At 41.4% G+C, this 15,544-nt stretch overlaps 1 protein-coding gene across 1 annotated transcript; it reads left to right on the top strand.

The window, feature by feature from the left end:
* The first annotated feature begins 7,822 nt into the window (after positions 1-7,822).
* On the top strand, positions 7,823-14,492 carry LOC122946532 (olfactomedin-like). Its single transcript, XM_044306230.1, has 5 exons — positions 7,823-7,870; positions 11,687-11,839; positions 12,202-12,417; positions 12,500-12,650; positions 13,669-14,492. Exons 1-5 carry the CDS (start codon positions 7,823-7,825, stop codon positions 14,490-14,492), a joined length of 1,392 nt encoding a protein of 463 aa, XP_044162165.1.
* The last annotated feature ends 1,052 nt before the right edge of the window (positions 14,493-15,544 follow it).

Raw genomic sequence — 15,544 nt, forward strand, 5'->3', positions numbered from 1 at the left:
ACACACCCTAAGGAAGGACACAACTCTTGAACTGCCAACTTGAACAAATCTAACTGAGCAACTGGAACAATGAATGTGGAGATCTCTGGATCCATGTCAGGTCCAGGGCCGGTTCTAGCTGTTAGGAAGAGATTGTCATGTCCTATATGATGTCTGATTTTCATTTTTTACATTAATCATGAGATAACCCCTTTAAGAACCTAGGTCCTAAATCTCCAAAATGGTGGCTTTCAGGAAAGTCTAACTTGGTGGGAAGCAAGTGGTAGGGGATGCAGTGAGATACGACATCACCGTATGATCACTGAGGGGTATGACCCTTGGGACCACCACCTATCCTGAATATAAAGGGGTCACAGTGCTAATTTACAGCTGAATCCTTTTCTATATTATCCCAATCACTTCAATGGAGCTGTGCAGGGTAAAACAGTAAGGCCGCATGCACACGACCGTGGTGTGTTTTACGGTCCGCAAATCGCAGATCCGCAAAACACGGATGGCGTCCGTGCGCGTTCTGCAATTTGCGGAACGGCACGGACAGCCTTCAATATAAATGCCTATTCTTGTCCGCAAAGCGTGGACAAGAATAGGACATGTTATATTTTTTTGGCGGGGCCACGGAATGGAGCAACGGATGCGGACAGCACACGGAGGGCTGTCCGCATCTTTTGCGGCCCCATTGAAGTGAATGGGTCCGCATACGAGCCGCCGTTTTGGCCAAAACAACGGCCGTGTGCATGAGGCCTAAAGGTGACATAATGCTGCACCCTTCTCTGGACTGATGGAGATCCTGGAGGTCAATCCTGCTCTGATCATACCTAGTGATATGCACATACCTGCCAACAGTCCCAAATCAGACCTCATATAGTACACGACAGTCTCTTTTTAACAAAGCTAGAACCAGCCCTGTACCTCACATGGATCCAGAGATCTCCCCATTCATTACTCCAATTGTTCTTCTAGATTTATTTCAAGCTGGCAGCTCAGTGGGTGTGTCCTTTCTCAGGGGATGTGTCCCTTCTGCTACAGCTGGTGGCAGTTGAAGGATGGACCTGAGCATGTGTGTCAACCTCAGTGAGCAGGACAGAGAAAGTAGAAAAAGGGCAAACATCAGGTGGCGCTCTACAGATAGATTTCAGTGAATAGCTCAGCGGCTATGCTAAATTCATAATTACATGCAACTACAAAAGTATTCAGAGGCGTGCAGTAGGGACAGGTAGTGCCCCATAAACTGCTACAGGGGCCAGTTTAGGGGTCTTTAAAACACCAACGTTGTACGGAGCGTAAATGCAATGCAAAATGTACCGTAAATTGGTACAAGTAAAAAAACTAATGACCACAAACCTAATCCCCTGTATGCAAAATACGTGAATATGACAACGTAAAGCACAATGGGGCTATAATGCAGTACTTATAGGACCATGACATTAGGTGCTATAATCCCCGACACTTGTCACCATACACCCGTAATCCTGCTTTCTACAAACAGGTCATTGATACGGCTTACTACACCCTGTAATCATCCCAAGAACATCATTTTAGGATCAAGATAACATAGCTGCAAGAGAGCAGGGGGAGGGGGTCAGAGTGCGCTGGGGGCTCAGCATCCACCTATATAACTCCCAGCATTGTGGGCACAGAGCACTGTCGGTTTATCCCAAATGAAGATGCATCTCTGCCTCCTGACACTGGTCCTGCTCCACGGTGCAGTCGGATTTGTGAGTATATGGCTTCTTTCTTAGAGAAATGTCGGCCGTTTACATATTAGCAAAGTTCACCCGCATCTATAACCATGAAGGGCTCACACAATTGGCTACAGCCTAATTTTCACAGCGGTGCCTTGACGGTGTCTGTAAGTGCCTCTGATGTCATATGACATGACGCTGCTTCTGACGCAGAATATGTCCGCACACACAGGCTATAGACGGGCATCCTCCCTATCCTGTCCCATAATGAGGGTCAAAAACAGGGTACATGGATTCATTCTGAGCTTTGATTTTCAGAGCTCCAAATCCCCAACATAGACAATTATAGGATATGAGCCACCACTAGAGGGAGCTTAGGAGCTTAAAGGATACTTAAAAAGTTCACTTATAGTCCCGCAAATGCAGTAGAAAATGAAACACATACATCTTTCGCTGCACCCCCGGTCCGGTCCTGCTGTCTGGCTACAGACTGTAAGGGTCCATTCACACGTCCGCAATTTCGTTCCACATTTTGCGGAACGGAATTGCGGACCCATTCATTCCTATGGGGCAGCACGATGTGCTGCCCGGACACGGAATTGTGGACCCGCACTTCCGGGTCCGCAATTCCGTTCCCGAAAAAAATAGAACACGTCCTATTCTTGTCCGCTTTTGCGGACAAGAATAGGCATATTCTATAGTGCCGGCAATGTGCGGTCCGCAAAATGCGGAACGCACATTGCTGCTGTCTGTGTTTTGCGGATCCGCGGCTCCGTGGATCCGCAAAACACGTTGCGGACGTGTGAATGGACCCTTATGAAGACTGCTGCAGCCAATCTCTGTCTTCAGCTTTAGGGGAGCAGGGATTGGCTTTGACGGTTACATGATGCCGTATACCTGCGGTCTGTAAAAAGACGGCGAGAAAAGGACTGTCGAGGCAGAAAATGGTGCGTAATTTTTTTTACAGCATTTGGGAGTATTAGTAGGATTTTTAATTATCTTGGACAACCCCCTTCAAAGGGGTTTTCAGGGACTTAACTATTGACGACTTTTCCTTACACCGGATGTAGCGCCTGGTCACTGCGGCGCTCCTCAGAGTCACTTGAATGGGTGCAGTGCTGCAATAACCACTACACAGGGTACAGGGCGGTGCAGTTCTGTGCCCAGCTCCCGATCTGATATTGATGACCTATGCTAAGGGTAGGTCATCAGTAGTTTAATTCTGGAAAACCCCTTTAATGCATACTATTTTCTTACTCAGCTCAAAGTATAAAAAGTTCCTGAGTTCCACCAGTGGTGACTGCAGGAAGCCCCCGTCCTCTTCTGCATCACTGTGCCTATGCAGCCTTAGAGCTCTGCTATACAGATATAATTAGAAATGAATTGGCAAGAATATTGGACCTAAAACAGCAGAACATTGATGTGGTGGCTATAAGTGGACTTGTGGGACATTCAGACCTTGCTGGGGCTCCTCTTCACTACAAGCATCCCAGTTTTATTAAAGGGAACCTGTTACACTTTACATGCCGTCCAGTCTTCAGGCAGCATGTTATAGAGCAGGAAAAGCTGAGCAGATTGATATATAGTATTTTATTCACTCGTACTATGCTTAGGAATCCGGTGGGTGGTCCTATCAGTGATTGACAGCTGACAGCTGTGTGACTGTGCATACAAAGATAGCTGTCAATCACAGATAGCACCGCCCACTGGACTACTAAGCATGAAAGAGCAGAGATATAAATGAAGGAAATATAAGTTATAAGGGTTTTCCGAGATACAACTTTCCTTCAATAACTTCCTTCCTTAAAAGGGTTTTCCGAGACATAAGTACTGATGACCTATCCTCTGGATCGGTGAGGGTCCCAGGTGTCGGAAACAGCTGTTTGAGAAGGCACTGGCGCTCCTGTGAGCTCACCAAAAACAGTGCCATACATTGTATAGTGGTTGTGTTTGGTATTGCATCTCACACCCACTCACTTCTATGGAGCTGAGCTGCGCCTAGGCGATGAACGCGTTGGCACTAGGCCTAGGGAAAGCAGCGAGACAGATGTTCAGCAGGTGACCCGGGTGTCCGACCACCACTGATCAGATACTGATGACCTATCCAGAGGAGTCTTTACGTCTCGGAAAACCTCTTTATGGAAGGAAGTTATTGAAGGAAATACAAGCTAGCTGTCAATCACGGATAGGACAACCCGCTGGACTCGAGCATAAAAGAGCAGAGATGTTAATGAAGGAAATACAAGCTATACTGAATCGTTCCTTCAAAATCAATCTGCTCAGTTCCTCCTGCTCTATAACCTGCCGCCTGCAGACACCGGGGGTCAGTGGGACAGGCTCCCTTTGAAGAAGGATTCAGGGTCACCTTAATTGCATGAAAAGCATGAAAAGAAGGGAGATTAACAAGGACTGAGCCCATAGAGTTCTAGAACCAATGCAAGGACATTTCCTTATTTACATTGTTTTCTATGTGCACCCCTGAACCTATTCACTAACACTGGCCACGTATCCCTGGCTACAGGTCACATTGTATCGTTTATAGTAATTGAATATCTACCAATACATGGTGTTTGCACCACGCGCTTCAAAAAAATACCGACTTCATTGGCAATTTACAATGCATGGGCTACCAAGTAAATGGATATAATCGTTTAGCGATATCGGGCTTCCTGAAGTGTGCTGACATACTCAGTACTGCTGTATATTAAGTATGGTCATGTATTTGGAGAAGGAGAATGTGCATCTAGATTTATAGGATTTGCAATGTCAGATATTCATTGCACTCTGCGTAATATTGTGAAAATCAACTACATTTGAGACTTTGGTAAATCTTTTAATGTATAGACAAAAAAGCATACAAACATACGCACATGTATTTTCACCACACAGCAATGAATGTACTGTAAGGGCTCATGCACCTCATGTTTTGCGGTCCGTAAATTGTGGAACCTGCAAAACACAGATACCGGCCGGTATAGAACGGAACAGCTGGCCCCTAATAGAACAGTCCTATCCTTGTCCGTAATGCGGGCAATAATAGAACATGTTCTATTTTATTGCGGAACGGACATAGAATGCGCATGGAGTCATTTCCGCTTTTTTTGCAACCGCATTGAAGTGAATGGCTCCATATACGGGCAGCAAAAAAAACCTGAATGGACACAGAAAAAAAAATATGTTTGTGTCCATGAGCCCTAAATCTGGATCTATACTGAATCTATAGCTCACCTACCAAAAGCCTTGTTTTCCTGAGACCGTCCCAGGAACCTGAACATATAGGGATCGAGCCTATTCAAACAAGCATGAATATGGTATCTCTTGTATTACTGAATTAAACAAAGACGTGGTTAAACAGCCCCACAAACAACATCTTGTGTTACTTTTGTCAGTCCTCCAGCATAATTTGACAACTGGATGATACCAGATGGGGGATGTCCTTATACAGTCAGACATTGTGCGATCGGTGCTAACAGTGCCAAACTGTGTATAGACATGCCATTTTGACAAAAAAAAAGTTAATACTTAATTCTCAATGAATTCATAAATTTCTAGGAGGAATAACAGAGGAATGTCAGATCGCAGTTATAAGAAAAAATGACCCAGAATTGTTATTTGATGGGGAACACTAGTAGTTGCTAAAACAAACTTTTCAGGAGAGATGACAGATCTGTCACCATTGACCAACCCCCACCATGGACTACTATAATGGCTAGATAGCAGAGAAGACACTGATTCACAATATATTTTATCATTCTAGCCATTGCACTAAAGTACTTAGGGGGAACTACTTCAACCTGCTCTGTCTCAGGCTACAGCGCAGCTAGAGCTGCAATACAGGTTTTGTTTAAAAGAGGTTTTCTAAGATTTTTATATTCATCACCTAGGTGATAGGTCATCCCTATCTTATCTGTGTGCATCCAGCTCCCAGCACCCCCACCGATCAGCTGTTTGAAGAGGCCACAGCACTCCGGTGGGCTGCGGCCTCTTCTTAGGCCAGTGACGTCATGTACATCAGTCACATGGTCTAAACTGATGGAAAAAGCTTTAAAAATGACCTACATCACAGCTCTAGCTGCAATGCAGTCTGAGATAGAGCCTTCGCTAGCAAGGTCCTATCTGAGATGTCCTTGGCGAGACAAGGACCCTGTGATTTTTTTTTTTTACTGGAAGTTCAGCAGAGAAACATCATCCAACCTCTGGAAGTAGAAAATCAACTTCATACCCATCTTCCACTGTGCCTTCAATAACATGGCTGCCTGCAAGATGAAGGAAAGAATAATCTATGGTACGTTCCTTTGCCTTCTTTGCTATAAACCTGGTACAATGCACAGTAATACTGAGTATTTCTGCACACTTCCAGCCATGTTGTATGTAACAAATCTAGATAACTTTCTGATAAGAACCATCTAGAGTTAGGAATAAGAAAAATTAGCAATTTCACCAACTTGGATTTGGTTGGAAGTGATAGGAAATACTCAGAATAACTATGACATTATACAAATACATTCTGCAAAAAAAATTACCTTCATTCTTGGAAACTGCTTAAACTGTTAAAACTGTACGTAATTAATACAGAGGCAGAGGCAATCATATTGGTCTCAGAAGACCACACACAATAAAAGGGCATAAAGGGATTTTCTATTATTTTTTTTATTTTTATTTTTTATCTGCCCCAAAGCCAGTGGGTCTGGAGAAATCGATACTCACATGGCCCTTACATAAGTTCTACTTCCCATAAATAGAAGAAACCTGTGAGTCCTACTTTATTAGATTACTCATAGAGAATGCCTATGAGTCCTACTTCCCCCGCCCACTAATAGAGAAAGCCTGTGAGTCCTGTCAATCATTGTATCTATGAGTGGGAGGAAGCAGGACTCACAGGCTGTCTCTATGAGTGTAGAAGGGAAGCAGAACTCACAGGCTTTCTCTATGAACAAACGGGTCAAGAAGGAGTCACATGCTTTTTTTTGTATGACTGGGCAATGGAAGCAGGACTCCCTGACTTTCTATATAAATGGGCAGTGGAGGCAGGACTCACAGGCTCTCTCTATGAGATTTTGGGACTCATGACTCATGGACTTTCTCTATTAGTGAGTGGAGGATGCATGACACTAGCATTCTCTATGGTTGGCGGAAGCAGGACTCAGGCTTCTTCTATGAGTGGGCTTTCTATATGAGTGGTTGTGGGAAGCAGGACTTACAGGTTTTTCTATGAATGGTTGTGGGAAGCAGGACTTACAGGGTTTCTCTATGAGTGGGCGGGGGAAGCAGGACTCACAGGCTTTTTCTATGAATGGGCAGGGATAGGACTCACAGGCTTTTTCTATGAATGGGCAGGGATAGGACTCACAGGCTTTTTCTATGAATGGGCAGGGATAGGACTCACATGCTTTCTCTATAAGTGGGCGGGGGAAGCAGGACTCATAGGTTGTGTTATGAGTTTGGTTGCAGTTAAACTGCATTTACATTGAAGTATTAATTAAAATCATAGAAAACAATATATCTCTGGGTTCAGCTTCCCCCACACTATGCAGCCCTCACATAGGAGACCTGAAAGATTCACTTTAATGAGACACTCAACCCTATAGCCTATTCATAGAAGAAATCAGTGAGCATTTCAAGAACTACATACACAAATATAAATCTGAAAATATGGGTGACAAAGATGCTAAATGGTCTTAAAATCAAAGATGGGGCTACCAATTTGTTTGCAATCCTCTACATAATTTTCCTTTTCTTCTCTTTCCTACATGCAGAGAATTGGCCATCAAGACTCCAACAATACTAAGCAGTCTGTGGGCTGGAAAATTTCATTCGATAAACTGCCGTTGGCAATAAGACATAAGGCTTTAATGTGAACTGAAATAATAACTATTTTGTATCTTTCTTTCTCTTTTTCTTTCAACCTCTTTCTATATTAGCATTTTTGTATTTATGCTGTTCCAGGTGGATGATAAAAAAATAAAATAAAAAATAATCAGGTCAGAAACAATCAAAAATAACAAAGAAGCATTACTCACCTTCACCAATCCCCCATTGCTGCTATTCTGATACTGCCCCTGCTCCTAGACTGAACATACAAGTTTAGTGGACTGCTTACTCTCAAGCTGTTTCCTATGTATTTAGCCCAGGACTAGGAAATGAAGAGCAATGGAGACCAGAACAGCAGCGGCGGGGGATCAGTGAGGGTGAGTAATGTTTTTTTTTTTTTTATTATTCCTTTAAAGACCATTTTTTTATTCTCCTGTAAAACCCCATTTAAAAACATACTGGAAAAATGAGAGATTGTTCTTCAATTTCTGAAAAGTTAATTCAAAAAGAGACAACCTATATGGCGGCCTTGTCTATAGTCACATTAGTAGAAATGGTGGCTCATTTTAATATACTGTATCATAAAAACTGAAATACAGGAAAAAAAATCTTTGTGGTGTAAAACAAAAAAAAAAACTGAAATTCTGCCATAGTTTTTTGTGTTTTGTTTCAATGGCATTCATTGTGCTATAAAAATGACACATTACTTTTTTATGCGGGTCGATGCGATTACAGCGATACTAAATTTATATTGTTTATCTTTTGTTTACTACTTTTAAAAAAATACTAAAAATTTAAACATTTAAAAAATTGGGACTGTATATTCTGACACCCATAACTGTCTATAGAGCTGTGTGACAGAGTTTGGCGCACATACGACTTTTTGATCACTTTTTATTCAATTTTTTTCGGTGGACAGGGTGACTGGCAATTTGGGCATTTAAAAAAAAATTCTGTTACGTTTACAGTGTAGTATAAATAAAATTTATCGTTTTGGAAATTTTCAGACGTGGCGATACCAGTTATGTTTATTTTTTTAAATTGATCATTTACTTTTATATATACAACTGGCAAAGGGGGTGATTTGACATTTTTAAAGCTTTTGCTTTTTCTATAATTTAAAAAAAATCATTTTTTCTTTTTTTTACTTTTCTTTTTGATCCTTGGATCACGTATACTATAGACTGCAATAGTTTAGTATCGCAGTCTATGATGATTCTGACATAATCCTATTAAACCCTGCCACGGGGCAGAGCTTAGTAGGAAGTTACAATGGGAGGCCTGGGACCCTTCACAAGGCCCCAGGGTACCATGACAAACAATTGGCACCCCATAATTTCTCCAAAGGGTCAGAAAGGGTCCTATCCCTCTGACTAACTGCTCAGATGATATGGTTGCAATAAACTGCATTGTCTGATTGGCCTAATTGTCTGTGATCGGAGTTATCTCCAATCCCTAACACTGCCCATGGGTGTCAACACTGTAATACAGTTGTAACCCTCTGGTTATGGTGCAAGCTCAACCCCTGAGCCAGTGCATTATTTCAACTCCCAACATCCACCAGGGCAGATGGCAGGAAGGGTTTATTACATGCTGTGTTTTGCAGAATCTTTTTTCGGGCAGCCATAGAATAAAATTACTAAATTCCTGCAACCACAACGGGAGCTTACTGGATACATATTTACACAGCTGCCATTATATAGATACCAATGAAAGCATTTTCTTTATATAAAACGTATTTATGGCTAAAAACATTTTTTGGGGGAAGTAGGGTTTGATTCAATATTTTGCACAAATTGGCTTCTGCAGCTTCTATTCATTCCAGTGCATAGCAGGCTGCAGTATGCTATTCACAGTAAATGTCCATAAGAGGGGTGAAGTAGCCAAATAGTGAACATTTTTTAATAAAAACCTATTGCAAAATGGTTTTTAACCAAAAATAAATGCATTGAAGTATAAAAATTGGCACCAAAAGGTCTCCATAACCTTTGAAGTCAATGATTGCAAACTAAACACATATGCGGCAGCTGGCAAGCTCCCTTGTGGAAGATCTCTTCTATTTCAGGAGATCCAAGGACAATCTGGGAAAGCAGCCTTTTTTCCCACAGACAGCACCCAGTGTGTCCCAGTGGACTAGAACAATATCTTTCAATTCCAGTTCAAGTGCTTTTATCCTTTCCAGTCTATTACAATCTCCTCCACTTCATATTAACCCATTGTATCACTCAGTCCTCCGTGTTACATCCTTCCGCAGACATTACCTGATGAAAAGGTTCCATAAAACTAACAGCAATGTTCACAATGCTACAGATTCGGTACAGGGTGGTGAGACATCCTGGGAAGAGAATGAAGACAAAGTAAAGCAATGCTATTATTGGCTGGTGAGAAGGTCACAGATCAAAAATGCAATAGCAATGAAATGGTTAACCATCATTTTACATTTTACCGCTATACAATTTACTGATTCTGAATTATGGCTTGTATTATGCTCCAGAGCTGCATTCGCAATTCTGCTGGCTGTTCCTGAGTTCACAGGCTGTCATCCATGGTGCTGCACCGGATGAGTTTCCAGAATACTGTTTAGTACCTTGTGTAAAGGCTACACAAACTTTACTGACCCTTAAAGGGTTGTCCTCGTCCATATTCCCAATTGGTGTATATAAACATAATATAGGGGGAACAGAGAACCACTAAAGCAGCAGCTCTTGCTGTGGTGGCCTTAGGCTTTTCATGTATTACATGGTAGGCTATTTATTTGAGGGGCTGCATGTAATACTGCATTTCCCCTGTAGTGGCCGCTGTAGGGGAAATAGTCACCTAACAGCATAACATCTTGTCAGAATCCACTGATTGATGGGGTTTCGGGTGCAGGATTTGTGCCATACACTGGGCTGTGTCAGCCCAGGGGGGTATCTTTGGTAAGACAAATCCTATAATAGAAGGGGACACTGGGTTGGAGAAGTAAGACGGCATATATAGATAGAAATGAGCTAGAAGAAATATAAGAAAAACCTTTGTTTTATGTAGATCATATTCAAAGTGGTGTTGTATGGGAATACACATTCAAAGGGCTGTGCAGGATTAAAAAGCCGGGTCTGTTTACCTAAAAACAGCGCCACCCATGTCTAAAGGCTTTGTTTAGTATTGCAGCCCAACTGCATTCACTTTATTGGCAATGAGCTGCAATATCAGTAACAGACCTCAGACAAAAGTGATGCTGTTCCTGGACACAATAGCTGTCACAATTCGCCTCTGCTATGTCTGTATGTATAGTACATATATAAATATATATATAGTCAATCATTTCTTGTATCTGTATATCTTGTATATGTAGTGTGCAATGTATTACCAAATATGAATAAAATTACAATATGCCGTACTGTGTGCTTGATATCATCTATTATTTATCCCATCTAATATCTATTGAGTATCTATTTATCTGTTTCATTTCCATCGATCTAATATCTATCTATCTATCTATCTATCTATCTATTTCATATCTAAGTATCCAATTATCTCATTTCTATCTATCCATCTGTCGTGTATCTCATATCTATATCTATCCATCTACTTAATTTCTATCTCTCATATCTACCTATGTTTCATATCTATGTATCTATCTCATTATCTATCGATCTATCTAATTTCCATCTATCCGTCTAATTATCTATCTCTATAATCTATATCTAATTTCTATCCATCCATCTTTCTGTGTATCTCATATCCATCTATTTCATATCTATGTATCTATCTAATGATCTCATTTCTATCTAATTATCTATCTTATTTCTGTCTAATTATCTATCTAATTTATCTCATCTATCGTCCCACTGATGGGATATAGATGACCTAGCTTGAGGATATATATCATCTAGATTCTCTACATCTAGACGCCTATAACCTTACTCCAAACAATTGAACGTCGATCGGCTGGTATATCGTCGATCGGTGCTTGCTGGGGGCTGAAATTGCCTGTGAAAAAGGACCCTTAGAGAGAGGCGCATCTAGCTGAGACTATCAAATCATATATTGGAGATATTACCATGTGGAGGTTCAATACAACTCAATGGAAGAGAAATCAATACATTTCTATGAATATGTGCCATACTGAGTTTCAGATGATCTTTGATGTTCCATTATGCTACAGTCTTTAGATTTATTTAATGGAAACCTCTGTCTACCTTTACTTCCAGGTGGCTCGAAATTTTACAGGGAAGGTAAATGGAGGGGACCACTGTGTATGTGAAGTTCTACTACCAGATAGCTCCTTCCCAGCCATGAGAGTGGGCAACCTAGAGGATGAAACTCAACAACTGATCAACCGTGTGGAAGATGAAATGCAGAAGGTGAGCATAACCTTCTCTTATGGTGGTATTGCCCACTGATGTCTATAGTACAAAGGTCAAAGCAGTGTATATTTAGTGTCTGATCAAGTGTACCCACTGATAAACTGACAGTATATAACAATGATGGGCATACTGAATTCTCCACTCTGTGCCAATGTTCTTCATGGGAATACTGTAAGGAATAGCTAAAATATGGAGCCTGGAACTGCAACATGTCCCATTCATGAAGATTAGACACCCACCAAAGAAATGCCCTATCCTAAGGGTAGACAATCAATGTTATAGTACATGAGATGCGCTATAATTATATTGTCTAACCTGTAATGAGTACTACCAACCTTACCCTGTTTCATATTATACAGCTAGAAGAGCAGGACATCAGACTGGATGCCTATATGGAAAAACTCATTAACCTAACCAAGAGACTGGAAAAGTTGGAGCACATGCGTCCTGAAGGCCTAGTAGAAATTAACTTTGATGTCCTAAAGAAAGAGATCAAAGAGATGGAGATGGTCATCTCACAGCTGAGAGGCAGAGTCAACGGAAGTAACGCTCACGTGGAAGACCTGTATAAGGAGGTATGGTCCATCCTACATCGGTACGGTAGATCTTATCACATTGGATTCCAGGTGTAATTTCTTAATTAATTTGTACCTCTAGGTGAAGAATATCTCAAAGTCAGTTGGACAGCTGGAGACTCTTGACAAGAACAATGTCCTCAGAGCTCAGAGAGACATGGAGGTTCTGAAGAAACGTCTTGTAGATTGTGAGAAAACTATTAAGATGAAAGCTGCACCCATGGTACCACTTGGTGAGTTGGTCATCATGTCCTCAAAGTAAAATAAATACTGTGGGACAGGTCCTTAGGATTCACATAGCAGGAATCTGAAAGCACAAAATACTCTCTCACAAGATTCTTTTCAGCCAGCATAGACGGAGCACAAATAGGGCTAGGACTCTATAGATATTCACATGATTAACAGACATGGCTAAATGTAGCACAGTTAAAGGGGCTATTCCTATTGTATCCTATTGAGAGGGCACTGCCTCCGACCGGAGAAGGAAAAGTTCAGTCTCCGGAAGCGTCAAAGAGCTTCTTTACTGTAAGAACTGTGAATCTGTGGAATAGACTTCCTCAGGACAAGGTCACAGTAGGAACTGTGGACAGTTTTAAAAATAATTTAGATGAATTCTTAAAGTAAACAACATTAATGCTTATGAAAACGTGTAAAAATCTGAGTCTCAATTCCTTCTGGGATTTGCATCCCCACCTATCCCTTGGTTGAACTTGATGGACTTATGTCTTTTTTCAACTGTATTAACTATGTAACTATGTAACCCATTTGGTAGATAAGGACTTGATGGCAATCAGCTGATAGTTGCAGAATCCAGCAAAACATATTTCCTGCAGTGGCCACTGCAGGAGAAATGTGGTATTACATGTGCCCATTCAAATGTAATACATAGTCACCCTGAGTCCTCTAGGGTAGGGGCAGCTATTTGCAACTATGGTTAATAGGCAAGAATCTGACTCTTCTAGATAACCATATGCCTTAATAGGACATATGGAAAATTCAAGGGCCCATTGTTCCTATGGCAAATCTGAACTTGCCAGTGATATCTTACTGAATCCAGGTGGTAGAGTATGTTGAGCCAATACCATAGAAAATGCTCTACATGTGACACTTACCATTGAATTTCATACCAACAATATCAGTGCTCCAGGTAAAGGATCCCAAGTACAATGCAGTTATTGAAGATATGCCATATAAATCATATATCAATCCATCTGTCTATATCTAATAACAGAGTGATATTTTTCCCTCAAGGATTTTGTCAGCACCATGGCTTATCACTTATCGGCAAACCCAACCTTCTGCAACTTAACTGGAAGGGAGTCGCCTTCAAGTCTGGAGCATGGGGTAAGGATGCAGCATGGAACGCCACTAAGAAGTCCTTGTATTGGGTTGCTCCTCTTAATCCTGACGGCCGAATTCTAGAGTCCATACGTATTTATCCATCCTTGAATGATATACAGCTGTACAAGAACTCCATCGACCTGCCCCTCTCTGTGCTCATCAATAACAGATGGAATCATACTTTTGGAGGTCAGGGCGCAGGAGTGATCGTCTACAACGGCAATCTGTACTACAACTGCTTCAACAGTCATGACATGTGCAGAACAAACTTGAACAACGGGGTCTACCAAAGAAAAGCTCTACCCAATGCCGTATTCAATAACCGCTACTCCTATTCTGGAGTCAGCTACCAAGACATGGACTTTGCTTCCGATGAGAAGGGTCTGTGGGTGATATACTGCACTGAAGCAAGTGCTGGAAAAATTGTGGTGGGTAAGGTCAATGTAGCCACCTTTACGGTGGAAAATTCCTGGACCACCACACTGAAGAAGACAGATGTGACCAACGCCTTCATGATATGCGGAGTCCTCTACGCCACTCGCTCTGTAAACAAAAAGACTGAGGAGATCTTCTACATGTTTGACACCAAGACTGGAAAGGGAGAGAAAATAAGCTTCATGATGGAGAAGATGTCAGAGAAGGTGCAAAGTCTGAGCTATAACGCAAATGAACGCAAGCTATACATGTATAATGATGCCTATCTGGTGCACTATGATGTTATCCTCAATCCTTGAGCTGTCTAGTATGTCTATTATCTCGCCTAATAGAGCTCTTATGTTCTCCTCTGAGTTCCTTTTGACTAAATGTCCTTTGATTGTAATCAATATCCTCAAATATCAAGGTCCATCATGGCTTATGAGATATGTTCTCAACCTCTCCTGTTACATAGACACAACACAGTAAGATCTTCTGCCTTCTGGCCTTCATCCATCAGACTGGTCAGCTAGGTTTCCTATAGCTATTAGTCACCTTCACAATGCATAACATACTACATGCACTCCTGTACCACAGGCATACATACTGTCAGCAGTATAACCTACCTTACTTCCATCATTTTACCCTTGTCTTGTCTCTTTAAATTGTTCTTCTGCCTTGTCGTGTCTTTTCTCACCACCTTCTCAGACCTTTTGTAGGACTGCAGGGGGAAGGATGCCAAATGAGTCAGTCACTTTGATGTTTGTTCAAATGCAAATGATTTATAAGTGCATATGATAATAATATAATCAAAAACTGTGGATTTTCTGATTGCAAGTGAAAAATAAACTATATGAAAAGTGAATGTGGCCTGTCTCATTACAAAGTGCTTAGAGCTAGGTGACTACCCGCTGGCATAGTGTTCATATGTGGCTGATGATAATTTGATTACACCAGACGATTTGCTCAATGCTTAGACATCGGATTATTATCAGTAGGGATGAGCGAATCGACTTTGGATGAAACATCCGAAGTCGATTCGCATAAAACGTTGTTCTAATACTGTGCGGAGCAGGAGCTCCCTACAGTATTAGAATGTATTGGCTCTGATGAGCTGAAGTTATTGCTTTGCGAAGTCTCGTGAGATTTCGCGCAATGGCTTCAAAAATTAATTTCTACTGTAAAAAAACATTTCCCGAACTTAGGTTTGGTTCCAAGTGGTATCTTGGAACCGAACCCGAGTTCGGTAAATGTTTTTTTACAGACTTCGCAAACCAATAACTTCGACTCATCGGAGCCAATACATTCTAATACTGTACAGAGCTCCTGCTCCATACAGTATTAGAACAAAGTTTTATGCAAATCGACTTCG

Source organism: Bufo gargarizans, chromosome 9 (assembly GCF_014858855.1).
Source record: "Bufo gargarizans isolate SCDJY-AF-19 chromosome 9, ASM1485885v1, whole genome shotgun sequence".
Taxonomy (NCBI): domain Eukaryota; kingdom Metazoa; phylum Chordata; class Amphibia; order Anura; family Bufonidae; genus Bufo; species Bufo gargarizans.

Coding starts and splice junctions, on each gene's coding strand:
- LOC122946532 (XM_044306230.1), top strand. CDS start 7,823: ATGAAGAGCAATGGAGACCAGAACAGCAGCGGCGGGGGATCAGTGAGG. Junction 12,418..12,499: donor TGGAAGACCTGTATAAGGAG/GTATGGTCCATC, acceptor TTGTACCTCTAG/GTGAAGAATATCTCAAAGTC. Junction 12,651..13,668: donor TGCACCCATGGTACCACTTG/GTGAGTTGGTCA, acceptor TTTTCCCTCAAG/GATTTTGTCAGCACCATGGC.